Genomic DNA, 24,252 nt, shown 5'->3' with positions numbered 1-24,252 from the left:
AAAAANTTTCAAAAAAAAAAAAAAAAAAAGGAAAAACTTTAGCAAAATTTGACAAATCAGTAATACAGTAAGCAAAATAAAAACCTGTTTAGTCACCATAGGAAACTAAAAGGAAGTGAAAGTCGATTATTATAAATATCTTAAAATTTTATCTGAAATCAAACTAATTTTGATCTTTTTAATTAATTCTTCATTTTTAGTGATTTATCAGTATATGATTTTGTTTTTGTTGCTTGAATATTATTTGGCCATTCCTTCCTTTTTTGCATAGAATTCTAAAAATAAACATTTTAATGGTAATTAGGGAAGGACTTCTTATATTTTTTTATTCCTGGTATAAAAATAAAATAAAAAATTGGTATATCCTTATTAATTTATAATATTGCAAATTAGGGAATTTTTTGTGTTTAAATTCAATTTAAATATGTATATTCATGTATGGAGCCTTACAGTGTTTTCTTCCTTACATGGAACTTTGAAAGAAATTTGTTTGATGTAACACCGTTTTAAATAATGTTTATGTTACTGGCAAAGTATGAAATCCGGCATTATATATAATGCCTAGGCATTATATATAATTCTTGAAACCAGCCGGCAAAGTATGAAATGATTTATATTTCACAAATGTCCTAGGCATTATATATAATGCCGGATGCGATTTAGGCAAAGTATGAAATAAACGCCCTGATGATGTTATTATGTAAATGATGTGCATGTTACTGTGAATGACCGAAATCGGTGGTTGTTGACTTTCACTGGTGAATGTTGACAATCAATAATATATTTACTGAAATATTTATTATATTCGATTTGATATTAGTTTATTCGTGGATATAATTACATTTATTCGATATTTTAATACTTACTGACGATAGATTAGAAGAAACATCAGTGTTTGGAGTATCAGGTAAATATATACCAGGCAATGATACTTGACCTTAAAAAAATATCAGTGTAGGATATACTGGGCAGTGGCTTTTGACCTTAAAAAATATTTCAGTGTAGAGTATACCGGGCAATGGCACTTGACCTTAAAAAAACATCAGTGTAGGGTATACCAGTGGCACTGAACCTTAAAAAAACATCAGTGTAGGATATACCGGGCAAATGTATACTGGGCAGAGGCACTTGATTAGACCTAGTATGAATAGACCTTTGGTAAATGTCTGAAATATATACTAGGTCTAGTTAAGTGCCACTGCCCGGTAAACATTTGCCCGGTATATCCTACACTGATATTATTTTAAGGTCAAGTGCCATTTGCCCGGTATACCCTACACTGATGTTTTTTTAAGGCCAAGTGCCATTGCCCGGTATACCCTACACTGATGTTTTTTAAGGTTAAGTGCCCCTGCCTAGTATTCATTTGCCTGGTATACCCTCCACTGATGTTTTTTAAGGTTAAGTGCCCCTGCCTGGTATACATTTGCTCGGTATACCCTCCACTGATGTTTTTTTAAGGTCAAGTGCCACTGCCGGTATACATTTGTCCGGTATATCCTACACTGATGTTTTTTTAAGGTCAAGTATCATTGCCCGGTATATATTTGCCCGATATTCGAAGCACTGATGTTTCTTCTAATCTATCATCAGTAAGTATTAAAATATTGAATAAATGTAATTATATCCACAAAAAATTAATATCAAATCTGATGTGGTAAATATTTCGGACATTCACCAAAGCAACTATGTGATTGTCAACATTCACAGGTGAAAGTCAACAATCACCGATTTCGGTCATTCACAGTAACATGCACATCATTTACGTAATAACCTCATCAGGACGTTTATTTCATACTTTTCCTAAATAGCATCCGGCATTATATATAATTTCTAGACAAAGTATGTAATACTTCTCATATTTCATACTTTGCCTAAAAACATCAGGCATTATATATAATGCTGGCATTTCATACTTTGCCGGTAACATTTATAAAATATTTTTTTCTCTCATAAGTATCTCCTAAGCATTTTCTCTCATAAGCAGTATTAGAGTGAAACATTTTAAATATTGACTGTATAATAATACTTTGCTTAAATTTTTTTAATGCTCTTTTATTTCTTAAGTTTATGTGTATGTTTTACTTTATCACCTAGATTCATTAAAATTTTTTTTAAAAAAAATATCAATAATCAACTTATTGAAATGTTTACATTTAATATTAGTTGGTGCTGAAAGTCCTCACGCTAAACTCAGAGCTGCACTATCATCTAAGGAATCGTTCTTAAAAAACTATTTGGTAATATTGTTTTAACACAATACATTTTAATTTTTTGATGTCTTGTTGTATAACTTATTAATGATTTGATTTAATTTATAGGAGTTATCTGAATTGACCATGGGAACTTTTAAACATAATCGAAGAATTAGAACTGCTCGTTTAATTGGAAGAGACTTGGCTCAGTTATACATGTAGAGTATTTGAAATTTGTTTATTTGTTGAAACTTATTTTGTTCTTCATTTACTAAGGTTCATGGAAGAGCAATTTCAAAAGTAACAATTTATTTAAAAAAATAAAAATAAAAATCTGTTTATTTATATTGTTTTAAAGATTTAATGTTTTTTTAATTTTTCAACATAATCATAAATTGGTTAGATGAAGCTATTTTTTTAAGATCCTATGTCAGTTTTTATGTTCCCATGCCATAGCAGCTTCCCAACATGTCCTTTGGAAAGCACTAACCCTAATTTCTAGCTTCAATTATTTGAATCATCTCTGAGAAATTTATTTTTTAAATAAAGGAAGTGGTATTAGTTTCTGTGAGCAAGTTCCAGGCTATAGGCTATATGTTCTTTTTAAACTGTTTGAGTAGAACAACATTTTGATGGACAATGTGTAGGTAAATGTTGTCACGGAGAATGTCTTACTCAACATTTCTATTTTCTGGTGTTGAAATACTTTTATATTTTCTCCAAGAAATACATGAAATTTAGCTTTTAGAGTTTACTCAACTTACAAGCTTGTTTTGCATATTAATTTATTGATAAAAAGTGCTTAAGTTAGAAATAAAAAAGTTTTTTTTAAGGCAAATGATTTTAATAAAAGCAAATTATTTTTAAATTTGTGTTTAAACATTTTTGAATTTTAAACTTATGTTTTGAAATGAAATTATATGGAATGTTTTTCATAACAAAATATTTAACAAAAATAGTTTAAATTTGGTAAAACTAGAATCTGCCTTATTTTTCATACAAAATATGAATGCATGTTTCTATGAAATATGAATGCATCTTTATTTTATTTTATTACTTGGCCTAATTAAAATATATTGATAAATCATTGTTGCATTTGTGTCTTAATAATTATAACCTTTACATTTTCGTTTTTTATGCAGGAAAATGAAGCAGCCTCAAAAAGCTATTTCATTTTTAGCGGATCTACTGAAAACATATAGAGAAGAAAACTGGGAAATGCTAACTGCAAATATACAGCAGGATTTGCTTCAGTGTTACGAAGACATGGGTGATATTGGGCGATATCTTAAAACTTGCATTAGACTTTCTGCATCTGTTTGTTTAAGTTTTGATCAACGAAAGGATTATTTTCAAGAGATAATTACTAGTAGTGAAAAACTTGGATCAGGTAATATTGCTAAATATGTAAATATAAAGATTTACATAATTTACTACACTCTGCTGATGAAACATCAATATAAGCTACAATGTACTGATAATCCTCTAACACAATCTTTTATTATTCTAATTTATGAAAAAAAATAATTATCTGAAGTGTTATGATACGCCTGGTGTGTGAGTGGTAGCGCTTCGTGCTCCCATGCAACAGGTCCTGGGTTCGATCCTCTGGTCTTGCACGGTTGACTCAGCCTTTCATCCCTTCAGGGGGTCGATAAGTGAGTACCAAGCATGCTTGGGAACTAAACACTGGCGGTTTCGCATTCAGCTGACCACCTAACCGAAACATCTGCTACTGCACCCCAGATCCTAAGGTCAAGAAAACTGAGATGGGCACATTAGGCCTGTATGGGCTGTCGCGCCACTGAGTTTAGTTTAGTTTACTTATGATTTTATTCATAAATTTTAACCTCTTCTCTGTTGGCATCGCATCTCATGCGTTCAGCATTTTAGTGCCCACATGGTCGGTGTTGCATGCTATGCAACGATTAGAAAAATTGCATCATTGACATATAATTCCTTGCTACTTACACGTCTCTTTAAATCCCATAATTATTTTTGTATTTCTGAATATTGCTAAGCAATGGCACAACTGGTCCCACTTTATTTACAATTTTTGCTGTGAAATTTCCAGCCTTGAAATGAAATCAAAATTATTTTGAACTTTCTGTAATTTCGCTTTTAGTGTTACCGTTTCAGTTTTGTGATAAATGTGATTTTTACGTTCTGATGCCAAAGACTGATTGTAAAGCTGTTTTAAAGTTGTAAAATTAATTTTCCAAAATATTTTTTACCTAATTTTAATAATTATTTTATGCAGATATTTATCTTAAGCACCTTAAAGCAATAGAGTTAATAAATGTGCTATCATAGTGTAATTTAAGATAAAACTTTAATGCATTGCAGGGAGAAATGGAGATCAGTGGATGGGACATTCCATATTTCACCACCAATAGGTCAAGCAAAAAACTGATTGCTGAAAAAAATATTTTGTATTTTCGAATTTAGGATAGAACATATTTCAATTGTATGCAATAAAAAAATGCTTTTTTTTGGGTTAAAATTTCGAAAAAAAAAAATCCGACAGAGAAGAGGTTAAAAAGAAGTTCATTTCATTTTTATTCAAACAAAATACACAAAATTTTAAACAAATGTTAACATAATATGGAAGAATACATTAAATAATGTATCTGATAAAACCTTTTATTAAGTATCCATCAATTTCAATTTTCCAAAATACCAGTGAGTGTTAGATAACTATTAGCCTACTGATACAATAAATTTTGTTTTATTCAAAGTGTGTTTATTAAATTTTGTAATCTTTTTACTACAACTTACATAGAGAAGGAATTTTTTTAAATGTAAATCTAAGTACTGAACTTTTATTGAACTTTAAGCTGATTACATTTCCTGATCAAAAATAATCAGTTCTTGCCATATTATTCTATGAAAATGAGAGCATGTAAAATTGGGTGCATTTTTGTCTATATATATGATTATATATATGGGTGATTCTCATGAAACATGACAATTCGGACCAAAAAATTTGTTCAAATTTAAGGTCTTCAAAATAATCTGAAACAAAATAATCTTTACAGTATTAGCAGTTAAAAAGAATTTCTGGTAACACCTCAATGTCCTGGCATTTATAATCCAGGAAAATGACAGCCAGGATAATGGCAAATTTGCCATTTTATAGCATATAACTTTACTTTAATTTAACATTTTGGCCGAAGACGTTTATATCCTGCAGTATATATATTCTGCATAATATATTTCTTTTGAAATGCATTTTTTTACAAAAAGTATGGATGCATTTCTTTAGTTTTTAAAGAAGTCTTAATAATTTAATCTTTCTAGTAATAACCAGCATTAGATTTACTTAAAATACTTTTGAACTTTCTTTCTGACCATATGTAGTAAATGATGCAGTTTGTAAAGAATATTTATGGGAAATATTTTGACTAAACTTATGTGGTGGTTTTCTTTATATGCAGATGGGCTCTACGATTCTGAGTTTCCCTTGGGTTTCTCTTATTTTGTTTATAATTATGTTTTTCTCACCCTATTTTGGTTTTTGTACTAGACATATTGTTTAACACCACTTAGTTATCTACGCTTGAGTATATATTGTCATAAGTTTTTGTTTTTTAGTTTGAGGTAGCTTTGTTACCATTTAAATGTACATTATCACGAGTAGTGGTGAATAGTAATTTTTTTATAAATGGAAATGTAAAACCTCATGGAATACTAACTAAATTGTTATTGGGTTTGTTTATTGTCTTATAATAATTGTTAGTTGAAATTTTTCAATTATTACTTTTTTAATAGGTATATTTTTCATGTATTTTGAATTTCCCCAGTAAAGTCTTATATATAAATGTTCTTAAGTATTTAAAGGATATAGGTGATATGCATCCAAAGTTAATGTAACTTTATGCTATTTAGCTTATATACATAGAAAATATAAACTCAATGATAACATAAATTTATTCTATTTTGTAAGTTTATCATACACATAACATGCATAAAAAAGAGTTAAAAATTGTTTGAAATATTTAAACTGAATTCAATGGTTATCATTCTAATTTCAGATCCTTTACGATTAAGAACTGAAAAAACATTTCTAGTCAGTGGTGCCAAAATCGACTCTTCTATTGTTCCAATTACCAAAAACTCTGAAATATCTATAACTTTTCACATTCAAAGTAATCTGCCAAGTGAAATAATATGCCGGAGCATTAAACTAGTGCTGAAGAAGCAGAATGCCCCTTCTGTGGACAAGTCGAAGCAATCGGATTCTCATTATCTATCTTCAAAAGCGACAGTTCCAACTGCTCACAGTCCTATGTCGCCAATGCTCTCTGGTGAACTTGGCATTCCTTCCAGAGATGATATGCCGCAGCGTATTTTAGTACAGCCTCAGCTTGTTCTAAGTTCCTATCGCCAAGATGGCTCTCAAATTTATTCAGTGATGTGTAGGAACATACAACAAGTGTTGAGGCGCAGAGACAGCCAAGGTTTCCACAAGGATGATATCAATGAAGAAGAGAGTGGGCTCTTTTATAAGACCAGCATGGTTAAGCTTATTCCTGGAAATAATGTTGTTACCATCCCTGTAAAAGTAAGTTTACTCTTATTAAAGCGTAAAAATGAAACATAAAGAAGGTTGTTTCCTTTTAACTGTGGCGTAAACACAAACCTCATAGTGCAGCCGGGCTTATGAGATCTGAGATGGTACGTTCCAGAAAAAATAACACTATAAGTTACAATAAAAATATTTTTTCATTTATAAGATATTTTTTTAAGTTCATAAATAATAATAACCCTTAAATAAACTTTGAATATAATTATTGTAAGACAATAAGTTATTTTTCGTTTTATTGAGATAAATTTTATTTCAATTTGGTAGTCTTTATAATTCTTGAGTCTTTACAATGTTTCAATTCAGTTGTTCTTCTAAATTCTGCCTTTTTTATTGCAAATAACAATTTTTATTATCTTTAATTAAAATAAAATTAATGATAATGAATTTAAACACCCAAATTTATATTTTCCAGAATGTTTTTATTTAATATTGTAATTTAAATTTTTTTGTGGAAGGTTTGAGATAAATCTTTTGTGATGGTCTAAATCTTTACATGCGACTACTATTTAGTTAAAATATAATGTATTTTCATTTTTCAGACATTACAGTGTAATACTGTGTTTGTACTATGTGTGATATACTGGTGTGGTCGTATTACTGACTCGGCCATACTGCTAGTTAACATTAAATCAGTGTTGGCAGGTTTTTTACATGTGACAGTTTTTGACGGTTTAAACCATGGTTTAAACCGTCACGTCAAAAACCTCACTGTCAAAAATGTCGAAAATGTCAAAAACCTATATTCATATGTAAAATTTAATTAATACATAAAATTTATATATTTTTTTATAAAGGATAGTGTTTCTAAATGTTCTAGAAAAAATAAATTTAAAATTTTGAAGAAACACTTATATTTTGAATAGTAACCAAAATCTTGTACTTTTGAAAACTCACATCTTTTGTAATATTATGTATTCATTTTCATGTGTTATTGAAAATCTGCAGTGATATTATTAAGAAATTTATTTATAACCAAATTTAGTGTATAGTATAGATTATACTAAAAATTAGACATTTTTAAAGATAAACATTAGCAGTTTTGTACATTAGACATCTTTTAAAGAAAAATCTTTTTAATATTCTTTTAAATCTTCTTAATAATCTTTTTAACATAAGACAATACAAATTTAAGTGCTTTCTGTTAAATACACAGAGTAGTTAGTGTCGATTTACAGTATATTCAGCCTATTCATTTACTATGCTGAAAATTTAGTTTATCCAAATACTTGTGAATTTCATTTTGCTGAATACGATATAGTTTTGTTGAATATCTAAATATTCAGCTGTTGAATAATTACTTCTTGCTTTCAAGATATGCATTATTTGTATTCTTAATACAAGTGGAGAAAAAAAAATTAAGAGATAAAAATTGTTTTAAAATGATAAGTGTAATAATTATAAATAAATATAATAAACAATATGAATTATATTTATCATTATTCATAAATATAACTACTTTTAAATTCAAATTAACATACTGGATAATAAAGATATTCGGTATAACATTAAAAAAAATTTTTTATACACTTGTATCTTATATCAAGTTTGTATTTATACAACATAACTTGTAAGTTCCTTATAAATATTAGTTATATGTTCCTTATATGTCAAAAATGCATAGTAATAAACTTTTAATTTTCTTAAGTATCAAAAAGAAAAAAAAAATTTTTTAAAATATAAATATTTAAACAATTTTTGTGCAAAATTTTTCTGCACATGCATTTGAATATAAATTTCTGAGATTTTAAATCTGTTATTTTACCTTAATTTTAATTAAAAAATATTTTAAAACCTGCTGATTACCTATAGTATAATTAAATTTCAATATAATGCATGGCAACTGTTGGTAGTTTTGAAGTTTATATATTTTCTTGGCAAACTTCAGTTTTTGACGTTTTCGACGGGTTTTTGACGGTTTAAACCAGTATTATACCCTTGTCATGTCAAAAACCACTTTTTGACGTCAAAAACCCAACCCTGCATTAAATATTTTAACTTTTGTGAAATACAAGTAATACGTTCACTAATATTAATGTGTTAGTGATAAATAATGTAAGTTCAGACTTATAGTACATGCTGTATAACAATTTAGAATATCAACTTAATAAATTAGTTCAAATCATTAGTTTTTAAACAAATTATACATGGTAACAAAATTAGTCCATGCAAAAATTAATCGAAATCATATGTTAAACATTAAAATATGCTACTCTCTTGGAGTATGATAATTTACCACATGATTAAAATACTAGATTTAAATCATGCAAGGAAAGTATAACAGTTCGTTACAGTTAGTTTTAATTCATTCTCTAATGTAAAAGATATTAATTTGAAAAATAAAATAAGGTTAAACAAAAGGAAAGCTGCAATGAGGAGAAAAAATATAAAATTTTTACTTACATTCCTTTTTATTAAAACTTGATTAATATATGACAATCTCACTGGTAGTGATAATTTACCATCACTCGATCGAAAACAAAGAACGTAATCATTTATTTAAATTGTTGCATTTATATACCTAATAACCACTCAAACTTATTTCACATATACTTAAATTTGTTGGTGTTTCATTTCTCTTGCGATGTACACAGATTTCTCCAAACACATCCGCTACCAAAAATTTCTCAAAATCTCGAAATAATAAAATTAGTTTACAAATTTTACAAGCATAACAAACATTTTGTCAGAAAATCATCAAGTTACTGTAAATGACTTCAGAATGTAACACTAAATGTTAAATAATATGATATATTTGTTTTAAGATTCTTATAGAGAAATTACAATGTTTTTTGTGGAAGAATAGAGAACTATTGCAATCGAAGAGGTGATCACAATTAATTTTTAGAAGAGTTTGTATGATTTCAAGTATTATCGAAATATATATTTTAATTTTTGTCTTAATGACTCTTAAAAGTGTCTGTTATATCAAAAGTTAAAGGTTTTATTTAATAGAAAGATATCTCTTAATTATAATTTCTAGGCTTCAATATATTAACTGCAGGGAAAAATTCTGGGCATTAAAATGTATTTTTCCATCATTCAGTTCAAGTAATAACTGTCAATTTTTAACAATGCATGCAATAGCAGTGACACAGTGCCTATGAGTCTTTATAAAGCTTTTTTCAGGAACTTTTTATAAACAACTATGTTATTAAACATAATATTGTAAAAGCTTTATTATTTTTATCATGAGTTTAAGTTTCTCAAATTTTTAAAGAGTTATAGTTGCTAACCTAAGATCCAACAACATTTATTGTTATTCGACTTTGGTAGCTTGTTACTCTAATCCAGTAAACTAAAGTAAATTATGTTCGCTTTTTCTATTTTATCTCAGTATGTTTGTATTTACTCTTATAATTTATAAGTACCAAGTCGTCAGCATTGTGTTAAAGATCTTTTTAATAAGACCTGTGGATATTCTATATTTTTTTTTCGCTACCCGTAATCCATTTTTCAGGATGTGGATAAGTTGTTAGCACCACCACTGCTACTTCCTTGTTTTAATTTTTGGTACATTTTTTTAGGCAGCTGACATCGGCATGTATGTTTTTCATCGTCTCTGGATGGAGTGGGGGAATATTCATTTTGCTCTCTCAAATTTATCGCCATTATTTTCATTTGTGGTAACTGAAGAACAGCCTTCAATCATTAGAAAGCATGTTGAGGAAAATGGTAAGTTACAATTGGTGTGCTTTTCCTTCTATTCTTATTATAACAAATCGAGTTAATTATGACCTGTATCATGCTGTGTCGTTTAACTGAAAATCAAAGTAAAATAGTACATACGTATATTTCAATATTTACTTAAAATAATATATTAGGGATATATATTATAGAGACTCATTATAGATATGAATACAAGGAAAAGCTAAATTTTTATTTCTGGAAGATTTTAAATTTATTATAAAATATTTATTCTGAATTAATAAAGTATTGCAACTCAAATCAATCAAACTAAGTATAAGTGTTGTTTATTTTCATTAAATGAGATATGTCCTCTAGGGGTACACAACGTTTTTGGGATGAGATCTGCAAGGAAAAAAAAAGTTTTGACCCCCAGCCGATCACATTGCATTCAGTTTTTACATCAATTGATAATAATTTAAATAATTCTTGCAGTGTCAATTTTCTAAAAAATTAAAAGCCAAAGAATTATGTTCATATTTTCAAATTATGCATATAATATTTATGATTGAAATTTTGCACATTTTTCTCTCAATAAATCTAATATAAAGCAAGTTTTAAGCTTTTTCTGCAAGAAAATTAGCTTTATTACTTATTTAATCAGCATGAATTATTGACACTTTTATTTTTTAAATAAATCCTTAATCTAAATTTAGTTCGATCACGTTTTATGTAAACAAAATTCTCTATAACTGTAACATATTCATAAAAAATTTGAAATTTTGAAAGATTACATTTTGCCATCTTGTATTCTTGACTCTTATACATTTTGGAATTTTAATGTTATCTGGTTATTTTTCAAAGCTTATTCAAATAAAACTTCTTTTACTAGTTATTTAATTTCTTTTAAATTTTTAGAAAAAAAATTAGAGAGCCACCTTTTTGGTGAGCCACAATGTTGGAAAAGTTATGCACCTTAATAATCTTTTGACTATAAGTGACTATTTCAAAAATGAGACGTGACTAACTGTGTGAATTTATTGCTTTTTAAACTTTTTACATTGTAAATCTCAATATACATACTAAACTAAACTATAAATATAAGTATATAAATTAAAACTATTCACTATCAGAAAAAAAAACTTTAAGGCATTTACACAACATAAAAATGTACCTATAACCTGTGCTGGCAATTAATATCCGTAAACTTAGCAAATATTTTTATTTTGTTTATTGATATTTTATTACAAATTAGCTATTTATTTTTCATAATTATTTTTTTTAACTTTTTTAAAAATTCTTGATTTATTAATGCCCTACATGTGAGTCAATTTATAAATGACACCATTTATAACACATTTTTTATATGCTGTCCATTTTACAATCTTCTACCATATTTTCAATACCTAAATGTTTCTTTGAAAAATCTAGGTCTGTTACTTTTTAAAGCAGCTTCAACTTGACCAATTTTTGAAATTATTTCAAGCTCTTTTTTTAATTGCTAAAATCTTTTTCCCACGCTAGCATACATTTAAAGCTTTAATTCATAAATATGAATTTCCTGGAAAAAAGTGGTCTGACTGCTATAACTGGTGCAAGTAAACATACAGTAATGGATAAGCTTGGACTAAACAAATGCATTCTCCTTCCTCAAAATCATAACTTACCAATGACCACCAAGGAACACAAGCAAACTTTTTGTCAGATATCTTTTATTATCCATGATTCATGATTTTTTTTATGAATTATGGGTCATCATTTCCCAACTATAATGTTAGTTTCTCCAAGATAAAATTTTAGCATTTGCAAAATTGTTGTAAAATTATCCTTCTTTCTTATCTTTAAAATTTTATTCTTGCCTAAAAAGCATATTATATTATAAACAGGTTCATCTAAAAAAATACTGATTAGGTGTTCTGAAATTCAGCCCACAATTTCAGAGGAATGAAAGTTATCATGAAGGTGAAAATTTATTATAGAAGTAGTAGAGTAGACATGTAGGGTGGATGAAATTCTTGAAAAGTGCGTGTAGTTTTTGAATCAAGATAAATTACTTGGACGCATGGAACCCATTGTATGGCCACCGTTTGCGCTATATCTCATTTGTTGGGTCATCTTAAATAAGTAGTTTATGCATCGCCTGTGGACAAACTTGAGGATTGTAGTGGGATAGTATAGATTGTTGTGGCTTTGGCAGACATCTGAAGCACGTTTGAAAGAAGACATCAGACCATCAAAAGCACAAATTTTTGAATATCTTGTTGAGAAGTTGAAAACATATTAAAAAGATAAGAATTTAGCGGGGCTTATATTCTAATAGATCATATCAATATAGATAGGTTTTACTCTATATTGTTGTTGTTCATTTACGTCACACTAGAGCTGCACAATGGGCTATTGGGGATGGTCTGGGAAACATCCCTGAGAATGATCTGAAGACATGCCATCACAATTTTGATCCTCTGCGGAGGGGATGGCGCCACCCTTCGGTAGTCCGACGACCTGCACACGAACTCGAGCACTTTACGGTAGAACAGTTTAACGAGTACCAATACCGCACACCCTCAGTCCCTACGCAGGCAGATCCAAGTGGTCACCCACCCGCACACTGATCGCAGCCAGTGATGCTTGACTTTGGTGATCTGCTGGGTACCGTGTCTTAATGATCAGTCCACTGCGAGACATACTCTATATACATATATAAATCTGTATTGAAATTTCATTCACATTGCATGCAAACTAGTGATTAAGAAATTGTATTACATAGATTTATGGCAAATATTAAATGAGAACATACCTGCATACTTCAAACTTGTCTAATTTTTTTTTTTTATTAAATGTTTTGTAGGAGATCTTGTTGCTGGTCTAGAACAAACACTCATCTTGCTCATAACAAGTGGCAGTTCATCTTTTCCCAAAGATTCTGTAATACATATTAAGTCATCCAGGGGTTTACAGCTGAGGGTATGAATTTTGAATTTCAACATTGAACATGGGTAGTTTGATATGTGTATTATCTGAATCGATTTTAAATCTGCTAAATAATTATAATTCTTTATAATTTTTTGAATTTGTGTTTATTTCAAGAAAATGTGTTTTGTGACAGATTTATATACTAAGTGATTATCTCAAATCACTAAAATAAGTGGATAAGATTCTGGAAAAGATTTTATAGGAATATGAATTGCATATTTTGTTTAATATTTTTTTAGTATCCCCAATTAATCGAATAATAGAATTAAATTTTAGAATAGAATTAAACCCCCAATTAATAAAATTAAATTTTAAAATGATTGGGGAAATATCTTAAAAAGCTATTTTTATTGATTTAACATGGATTTCAACTGTCATAATCTTAAATTGGCTAAACATTTTATAAAATTCTTGAAATAAAAAATATTTAACTGCAATTCATGTAAAAAATTTTTCGAATGATAACTGGAAAACATTAAAACATTTTGTAGATCATATTCAGCATTTGAACATCCCTGTTTTTGTGAATCTATTTATAATTTTTGCCTTGCTAATTTATTTCTAAGCCATTATTAATTTATCCATATAAATATTTATGTTGGTCACCTATTTGTTGTTTAGTAGAAAAAAAAATATTTTTTTAAATATGAATGTTAATTTCATAAGATTTGAGATTATTAACTGACTAATACTGGTTATTGTTTAATGCAAGGGTAAAATAAGAATTTTACTTGTATTCCTTTTAAATTATTGAGTTATTTAATGCTCCATTGATAATATTATATAGGAAAATTTCTGTTCTAAACAAAGTATATTTTATTATTATTTTACAATAAAATTGGCCATTATCATAATATTTACAGTATGAAGAAAGTGAAGAACCAGCTGATTGGTCTGATGACGTAAGCATTCCCTTAGCTGAAATGGCTTCATTTCAATCTACAGAAGTTTCATTAAAAGTTAAAGCACCGTTTGGTCCTCAACGAAACCCCAACATGATTGAACATTTTGTTTCATTGCAATGTCCGTGGTCAACAAGCTCACATAAAATTTCTCTTCATTTTCTTCCTCCATTTTTTGTCCTTCATAAGCTACATACCTGTGATGTTAGGTAAGTTTGATTTATCATGCATTATTCTTTAAAATACTTTAGAAACATGTGAGTGGGTGGCAAACTTTTATACACTGACTATGATAATTTATGGTAAAGGCATTTATTCCCTTTCCGGCATGTTTATAAGTCTAAAATTTTATCACATTTTGAGTAATTATAATTAAAGTTTCCAAAAATTTCACTATAGCCAAGTCTGATGCGTGGTGGCTCAGGGGATAGAGAGTTTGCCTCCTTACGAAGTCAGGGATTTGAATTACGCTCCCGGCTCACACCGACCACAGTGCTGACGTAAAGTATCCTCAATGGTAATCAGATTATGGGTTAGGGCTGTCAGGCTAACTGTGAGAGGTTATCCTCTCCTTGTAACGCAGAGCTAGTTCCATCAAAAGTCGAGGTCAAAATTCTCCCAATATTTGATCCAGGAGATCCCTTGTCTTCTGGATTGGGGTTACAAGGCTTACGGAGTTGAGCATTAGTTGTCGTAAACACAAAATTGGGTTGACTGTTCGACGACGGTTGTAAAATAAAATATAGTCTAGTCTCACAGTTGTTCTATATTTGTTGTATTTTTGAAAAAAATGCTTTAAGGTGTCCTGTCTTAAAAAAACAGCAGTTTACAAGCAGTTAAATTCCCCCAAACCATTTATTATATTTAAAAAAAGTTTAAAATTTTTATACCTATTCTTATAATTTTTAAAAGTGAATAAAATGAGTTGAATTAGCTTCATTTCAGTGAAAGCCTAGGTGAACGTAACCAACTTTATATGTCCAAGTTTTATTTATTCTGATAAAACCATATTCTATTTTCAATATCTGATTTTTGTATTTGATAAAAAATGTGCAAAATAAGGTAAAAATAAAATGTATGTGACTCAAAATTAATTCAAGCATAATTTTTTTGTGCCAGAAGCTTGTCCTGTCTATGTTCAAAATTTAAGATATTGAATTAACTAATTCTTTTCAATTTTTAAATGATATAAACACAGAAAACAGGAACTTTATTTTCGTTAAGACTTGGGTATTGTTCAAAATATAATAAATTTAAAATGTTTTTTTTTTGTTGATAAATAAATATAGCTAATTAACATAAATATGTAAAATTGTATATTTATAATTGTTTAATTCTAGTAATTTCATTTGCAATTTGTCACTTAAAAAATTTATATTAAATAATCTTTTATTTTTTGTACCTTAGTTGCTAAGATTGCATAGCTGCTTAATTTTTACGCTTTTTGTAAAAGTTAGATTTTTTATTATTGCAAAATTTTGCATTTTAATATTTTTTAGTTTATATTTCAATAATATTTAGAAGAATTTGAATTAATATGCATTAGAATGTAATATGCATTAAAATATTTATATTTTTTAAAAAGAAGAAAAAAGATAACTTTATGCTGCTTGAAAAATAAACATTATTTGCAGATTTAGTTAACCTGTAATTTTAAATCTGTGTACTTGTATTTTTAGTTTCTAAGCAAAATATTTAATTTTACTAAATATTTTTGTTAGAAACAAATTTTTAATTACATATTAGATTCGTTTGATGCTAAATTATCAGTTATGTTATCAATTATAAAGAAACTTCTTAAGAATACTCATCAAAAGTTACTTAATTTGGACCTATTTCATTGAAAATGAAAGCTAAGAAAGAAAAAAGGCAAATACTATCAAAATCTTCATGTATGTAGTTTCTTATTTAAAATTTGTGCTTGGTTTTCTGGACGCTGTAAACAATTAACTGTAATACATTTGTGATTTAATTTTTGTAATAATTATCTTTCAAAATTATGAGTAAAATATATTTATTTTTCCTGCTGTCTCAGACATACTATAAATGTTACATTCAGTTTTATTTATTTGCTTTTTTAGGAAATATATTCAAGTTGTAATTCATGGAACTACACAAAAGTATCGTTTCCTTTTGAGTAATACTCAGCTTAAAGTGTTAGACCAAAAAAATGTGCCATTAAAGCAGCTTTGCTTGCAAGACAAAGTGGTAAGTTTTTGTTCTTTGTTACTAACTATTTTTCTTATTAAATTAACGTATAAAAGTCTTTTAATAACATTATCAGAGTTTTTACAAGTGTTTAAAATTTGTTTTTATTAGCTTTTCAATTTGTAACATTTTAAAACTAAACTCAGAAATTTTCATGGTGCCTGCTTTTTACTATTTATGTAACTGTGTTATTTTTAAGAACTAACTGAGAATTTCAATCTATACTATAATGATTCAATTATATGTCTTCAATAGAATGAAATTTTGATTGATATTTATCTTTAAAAAAATGCCAAATTAAAAATACTTTTAATAAAAAATTATATTTTATTGATTGCTTTTGAGCATATTTATTAGAATTTTTTAACAATGATTTACTTCAAGGAAGTTAATAATGGTTTCTGTTTGCTTTATTAAAAATAAAAATTTCAGATTATTACTTTGGAGAAAAGTCCATGAATCTTTTTTGTTCATTTTTACTTTAAACATTTATTTTTAGAATCCTAATTATTAATCATTAGAACCTATAATAAAATAAAGTCATATTAAAGTCAGGGAATTTTGACAGTATGAAAAAATCAAGGTAATGTCAGGAAATGTTACTAAAATATTTAATAAATTAGTTTAAGGTACCTAAAAATCCAATATTTTCCTTTAAAAAAAAATAAATAAAAAAAGACCAACCTTATAATAATAGAGATATGCTTTTTTTTCATTTTCAAATCTAATGGCTAGTAGTATTTTGTTTTGTAATATATTTAATATGTAAGAATAAGGCATAGTTGAAAAATGAATTAAAAAATTTATGCCTCCAATTAGAAAAAATCAGAGAAATACAATGAAATTAGGGAAAAATCAGAGAAATTTTTTAAGTGTTTGTGGCTATTTTTCTAATTAATAAAGGGAACAAATTCAATTGACTTACGTCTAACTTCAGCTTTTTTATTTATCAATTAAAAAAAAAAACTTGTAATTTTATAAATCTTGTTTATTTTCATTGATGTTTACTTTATATTGTTTTAGGTTTCGTTTACAATTATTTATCAGGTGTCATTTACATCAAAATAATTAATTCTCAATGTTTTATTAAAAATAGACCTACCTTTTTGATTAAAATTGATATATATTATAGAAATATGTAAAATTTTTAACTTCATCCTACTCACTTTTATGGTATAAATATTTTTTTCTCAGATTGTTAGAGCTGAAGTTACTGCAAGCTTCCTATGGGAAATAATGGGTGAAGATTCTGATATTTTACCTTCCCATTTTGGTTTCTCTATGGATTACGTACTACAGAGTGAACAAAATCTTCAAACTAGCCCATTTAATTTTGAAATCAAGCTGAATGATTATGAGGTTAGATGAATTTTTTGTTATGAAATTTATATAAATTTATATAAATTCACAATCTATTTATTAAATTGATATATTTTCGACTGGTTGAGTTAATTAAACTTATATATCTATAATTGATTCATTACCTTAAATGTATATTGACATAAAAATAAATGTTTTATGATTAAAACTTATAGTTTTACTTCCAAATGTGATAAATAGATTTTCATGCATGATACCATTTCTACAGCTAATTAAGCTCATTTTAAGTAATCTGAGCATAACTAGTTAGTGTTACTTATTAATTGGAGTACAAATCTTAAAAATAAGGTAAAAAAAGCCCTTTTTTTAATTTTTAAGATGTGAGTTAGAACAATCTGGTACATATCCTTACAGTTTAATCAAGTGGCTGGTTGAAAAATCAAACAAAAAGTTATTTTTGGTTTTTATCTTTTTCTTCATGTCTGAAACTAATTCTGGGAATAAAAAAGAACGTGACACTTATTTAGAAAGCTTATTTGTAGATAGATTGTTTCATACAAAAATAACTTTGTATAGATATATATTAATTTTTTTATATTTAAATTTAATACTGTTACACATATCTTTAAATAATTACTATTAATTTTAAATTACAAAAAAACATTTAAAACAAAAAGCATAAACAATTAATTTAAAAATTACTGTTAAAAAACTTTTAAGTTTTTTGGGATTATTCAAATAAATTCCTACATATTAATGACTAATTTATTGCATTATGTTTATATTAATAAAATTTGAAATAATTATCAATTAAATTAAATAATTTGATATTTATAATTATCTACACAAGTACTTTTATTTATTTCCAGTTTAGTATTTTACTAATTAGTATTTATTTCCCCAAACTTTATCCTGGTAGATATTATTTTTGTATGTTAATTGAAAAATATTTGCGAGTTAGGTATTTTATTACATTACATATTCGGTGTCTTTTTCAATTTCAGAGCATTTCCTTTTTTGGAAATTAAAAACCTAAGATTGTTAAATTTATTTTCACTTGGTATAAAAATAATTGTGAAGTAGACTTTAAGTGAAACATTGTTATTCTTAGATTTCAATGATTAAAGTCATTTTCATATTAATATTTAGTTTTTTGTTTAAAGTCTTTTTACATATCGATCATTCATATAGATCTTTTATATTAATCTACTGTTACTTATCTAATTCTTCTTACTTTTTGCTATTCTGTAAGATGAATACTGATAGTCACTCAGAATTATTTTCTTAGTTGATTTGTTTTTGCATTCGAAAACAATCTGCATTTTGCAATTAATTTAAATTAATTTTTTATTAAATTACTGAAATAAGATTTTAATATAATTTTTTCTTTGTTTTTACCATTCATAAACAATTGACCCTTGTTAAGGGGGAACAACACAATAGAAGTTTGTAAAAGAAAAGATTTTTTAATGAATTTTGTAACAAGTGGCATTAAATAACTTATAACATTTTTTAAACTTATTATACATATTTTAATCTTCATTTTATCATGTTACAAACAGAAAAATTAAAAAATTATGATTCAATACTTAATGCATTTCTTTATCATATTGAATATATTTTAATCTTCTTTTCATTATGCTATAACTACAAAAATTTACAGAATAAACACTTATATAATACTATGCTTGTAACTTATTTTTTAAATGATTGTTAACTTGCTGTACTCATAAGTTTAAAAAAATTATTATTTTTTAAAAAAAAAATTAAAAAATTTCATAAAATAAGTTACATTTTTATGGATTACTCCAAACCAGTCAACCCAATAAAAAAAATACTCTATGTGTAACAAAAACTATATTTATTGTAAACTTTAATATTGTATTTTAAATTTGAAGTAAAATGGTTGAAATTTGTGCTAGTTAGAGTTACAGCAAGTAAGAGAAACATAGTTTCTATTTAATAACATTTAAAGTTTTGTGATCAATAATTCATAAAAATGTATTAATTTTGCTACTAACTATAATGCATCATTACCATGTCTATAACATCTTCTTCTCTGTCTCAATTTTAGTCTCAAATGCTATTTCATGTCGATCTAAGGTCATGGGACACCTCATTTCTTTTTAGAGTAGCAACTGAAATTCTATGGTCATCTTTATTTTGAGCATTTTTTGAGCATTTTTTAGAACTGTCAAACCTTCTTAGCTTCTTTCTACCTTCATTAAAAATTATTGCAGCCAAATAAGGTGCAATTTCAATTATTTATATTGAAAGTATCATTAATTCTTTTTCTTACATTACATAATTGAATCAATTATTTGTATGAAATATTATAAATGTGTAATTATTTGCATGAAATATTAGGTGTTTTACTAAAAGATTTTGATAAGAGTGAGCAAATCCATTAATTAAATGAATGCACAAGTTCACATGATCATACATGTCACAGCATGTCCTGTCCTGCATCATGCTCGACGTATTATGCAGCAAATCTTACAAGTTTACGAAAATCAATTCAATATTTTGATACATTATCAAAATAAGGATAAATTATCAAAATATGCATTGAATTTTTTTATTTTTTTGAAATTTTATTATGTTAAAATTTATTATATGTTAATGTTTACACGGTGTTAACTTTTATTAAATTACTGTAAAATATTAATATAACTTTATAGGATATTAGGATAATAATATAACATTATATATACTTTATGCTACACAATCAACATTTCTCTAATTTGTAATTAATTTAACTACTTTTTGATTGCAGACTTTGTATGGTGTTCGTGCAAGAGTTGAACCACCAAAGGGATCTGAATTTTGTAGAGTAGGAATTATGTGTTTCATGCATGTTGCTATTTGCAAGATTAATAATTCTGACTATACTTCTTTAATGTATGAAGTTGTAGCGGATCAAACCATGTGGGCTGTTTGTGGAAGAACTGCTGGTGAGTATCAAATATTGTTATATAGTTAATATAGATTAAAATTATAATTTAATTCAAAAGTATTATAGTTAATTAATACAAAAATTTATCACGCTAATTTTTATTTCAGTTGTCAGAGTGTTTACTTATTATAAAAAATTTAAACTGAAATTATTCATGAATTCAGTATGTAATTTTATAATGCAGTTTAGCATTATGCGTATAATTAATAACTGTAGCATAATGTTAGAGAAGTATTTTTAAAAGTAATTTTTATCAAAATAAATATGTTTAAAAAAATTGAAAATTAAACAGGAATAGGCAGTATTCTCCATTCCATCGCAGTACACTGCTTTAATTGATCTCGTAGGACTTAATTGGTCTTTCTTGAAAATATGAGTTTTAAGTATGTCTAAGCTAATAATTGTAGTGTATTAAGTTTTTTTAATGTTAATTTTTTAAAACAAATATGTTTAAGAAAGCTGAAAACTAAAAGGAGAACATACAGTCAAATTTCTGAGGGGTATTTTATTGGAGCACCTTATTAATTTAATTATGGATTTATAGTTATTAGTTTGTTGTGTTAAATTTTCTCTTAGGTGTTGCAAATATTGATGAATTAAAGTAAGGCAATGTGTAATTTTATAACACAACTTAGCATTATGTGTATAATTAATAATTTTTGTTGAAGAAGTGTTTTTTAAAGTAATTTTTTAAAAAAAATAAGTAAGTTTTAAAAAGTTGAAAATTAAAGGGGATTGTGCAGTGTTCTCCATTGAACTTAAAATTGATCTTCAAAAGAAGTAATGTTAAATATGAAAATATGAGTTATGTGTATGGTTAATAATTTTGGGTAATTGTTGATAAGTGTTTTTAATGTTAATTTTTTTAAGCAAATATGTTTAAAGAAAGCTAAAAACTAAAAAGAGAACTTACATGAAATTTCTCTAGGGGATTTTATAGGAAAACCTTATTTAATTATGGATTTAACTTTCTTATTATTAACATAATTTATTTTGTTAAATTTTCTTTTAGGTGTAGTAAATATTGATGAATCTGGAAAACATGCTGTTATTTTGGATGTCATGCCTTTGATTTCAGGATTTCTTCCATTGCCAAATGTTCGTTTATCTAAGTACATTCCTGCGGAACAAAAGAAGCCCTCAACCAAAGGTATGAAGTTATTCTGAAAATAATATGAAAGAAAATTATAAATTAACAAAATTAGGCTTAATACAGCTACTTCCTATTCTCTTTTGACAAATTTTTGTAGCAGTTGTTGTTGACACGTATCTTAGCTTCTTTATTTAAGAATAAGAGGAGCTTCAGGATTAAAAACAGATTTTTTGGCAAAATTTTAATTTTTTAAATTTTAATTTCGATATTTCTTACATAAGTGTTCGAGTTATTAGTTGTATAGTATAGTTTCAGTTCCACAAACAAGAACCTTCCTCAGTGTCTAAACACCAAATGATGGTAGAGAAAAAAAGACACATGTAAAATAGTTTAACTAATAGGGAAGAGGAGCATGTTTGAACAAGAAAATAAAAATGGAGAAAAGAAAACAGGGTGTGAGGAGAATTGGCAACAACCTCAAGGTGGTTGGAAACAACCCAACAATTACTTACTATTTCTTATATGCATAAATTATTTTAGAAATGTTTGCTTTCTCAGAATCAATCATTAATGTTTTAGGAAAAAAAAAGTCTTTTCTCTCAAGACTTATTGCTTTCATTGAAAACAAATCAAACTTGATTCTATTGTATTTAGTAAATTTGATACTGATAAAAATACCTTCAGTATTTTGTAGTAAAAGATAATGAATATGAGTCTTTGAGACCACTGTATTGAATTAGGAAAAACAGCCTTTTGAAAATTATTCTTCATTTTTTTTTCTTCCAGAGTCTACACCTACTAAGTCCCTTCCTTCAAAATCAACTCCATCAAAGGAGAGTAATCATAAAGCTGCTCGTCTAGAACCTTTTGATACAGGTCAAGTGTACAGTTGGAGTAGAGCTATGCAAGTTCATGTACTACCTGCTTCCAATTCTTTCAGTTTAGATGTTTCTTCTTGAATTCAAAGTGTCCTGATATTCATTTGTAAATATTATAAAATAATAAATAATTTTGTTATTGTAGAAGAATCTTATTTTTATCCTAGTCCCTATTTCATCACCTTCTTTTGATTTAAGGTTTATTAATTTTTGCAGATGTGTTTCTTTTTTTCTTAATCTTACTTTTAGTGAATGTTTTTCATTCTTTATCCTTCCAAAGTACTCTTAGATGTATCTTGTGGTGTGAAGTAATTTAATTTTTAAAATTATTCACCGAAGGAGTCATGTCTTAAAATAAGAAATTAAGTTTCAATTAATGTTTTTTTTAAAACTTTTCTATTATATTATTATGTATTCTTATATATATATGTTTCTTTGTATATTAGTTTTTTTACTGATTTTTGTTCGTTTAATAGTAATAGCCTTAAATATTTTAAAAACTATTAAACTTTTTTTTTAAAAAATCGATATTTTTCCATCTAGAAGAAAATCATCCAAATCACTGCCTTATTCTCAATTTTTGCAAGTTTTTATAAGTCCAGATAATGCAGCATTGGAGAAAATTTTTAAATATTAAAAAAATATTCCACCAACACTTCATTTTCACAAAACTGTGGCTTTTCACCATATTGACGTTTTGAGCCATTTTCAGAATAAGGGTCATTCTCACTGAAAAGGTATAAATAGACTAAAAAAATTTCTTAAATTAAAGTAATTAAAAAAGTGATGAAACTTGCATAAATGCCTTTATTTATTTTTGTTATACGTCCTTATAATAATGGTCAAGTTTTCTATTTTATTTTTTACAAGATTTAAAATATTTTAAATTTTGCCTTGTCCACGGAGGAGATGTAATAGTNTCACTGAAAAGGTATAAATAGACTAAAAAAATTTCTTAAATTAAAGTAATTAAAAAAGTGATAAAAATTACATAAATGCCTTTATTTATTTTTGTTATATGTCCTTATAATAATGGTCAAGTTTTCTATTTTATTTTTTACAAGATTTAAAATATTTTAAATTCTGGAGGAGATGTAATAGTCAATGGAGGAGACATTTTATGTTATAAAATATAAAATGTCGATGAAGACTAATTCATTAATTATTGGGTACAACTGATATGACTTTAACATTAATAAGTAAATAATAAAATGTTTCATCATTAGAGATAGAGCTACTTCCGATTAATCATGCTGCTATGAAGGAAAACATCCATTTTTAACCTAGGTCCAGTGTTTTCACTACAGCGCGAGAACGCGAGAATCTCGCATATTTTTTTATATTCTCGCATTAAAAAATGAGTACCGCGAGAAATTCGCGCATTCTATAAACCAATTTCAAAATTCGCGAATTTCTCGCATTTTGAAAAAAATTTCTCATTTGCGCCATTTAGAATAAAATCCGTTTCACTTTTCTTCCTGGATTTTTTTATTATTTTCAACATCTGCCCCATTA

General features: G+C 26.9%; 1 protein-coding gene across 2 annotated transcripts in view; it reads left to right on the top strand.

Moving 5' to 3' along the window:
• Positions 1-22,887, top strand: part of LOC107440945 (SIDL trafficking protein particle complex subunit 10) — a 34,353-nt gene extending 11,466 nt beyond the window's left edge. For both annotated transcript variants that reach the window (XM_016054040.3, XM_071185663.1), the window contains exons 9-20: positions 2,167-2,240; positions 2,322-2,413; positions 3,338-3,585; positions 6,230-6,759; positions 10,308-10,455; positions 13,256-13,371; positions 14,244-14,491; positions 16,364-16,490; positions 17,685-17,849; positions 20,587-20,764; positions 21,779-21,916; positions 22,646-22,887. In XM_016054040.3, coding sequence (XP_015909526.1) covers positions 2,167-2,240; positions 2,322-2,413; positions 3,338-3,585; positions 6,230-6,759; positions 10,308-10,455; positions 13,256-13,371; positions 14,244-14,491; positions 16,364-16,490; positions 17,685-17,849; positions 20,587-20,764; positions 21,779-21,916; positions 22,646-22,818 — 2,237 coding nt within the window. In that variant the 3' untranslated portion in view covers positions 22,819-22,887. The remainder of the gene's footprint in view (positions 1-2,166; positions 2,241-2,321; positions 2,414-3,337; positions 3,586-6,229; positions 6,760-10,307; positions 10,456-13,255; positions 13,372-14,243; positions 14,492-16,363; positions 16,491-17,684; positions 17,850-20,586; positions 20,765-21,778; positions 21,917-22,645) is intronic.
• The last annotated feature ends 1,365 nt before the right edge of the window (positions 22,888-24,252 follow it).

The sequence above is a fragment of the Parasteatoda tepidariorum genome, chromosome 9, assembly GCF_043381705.1.
Source record: "Parasteatoda tepidariorum isolate YZ-2023 chromosome 9, CAS_Ptep_4.0, whole genome shotgun sequence".
NCBI lineage: Eukaryota > Metazoa > Arthropoda > Arachnida > Araneae > Theridiidae > Parasteatoda > Parasteatoda tepidariorum.
The sequence above is the reverse complement of the archived record's forward strand: the minus strand, read 5'-3'. Positions and strand labels throughout refer to the sequence as shown.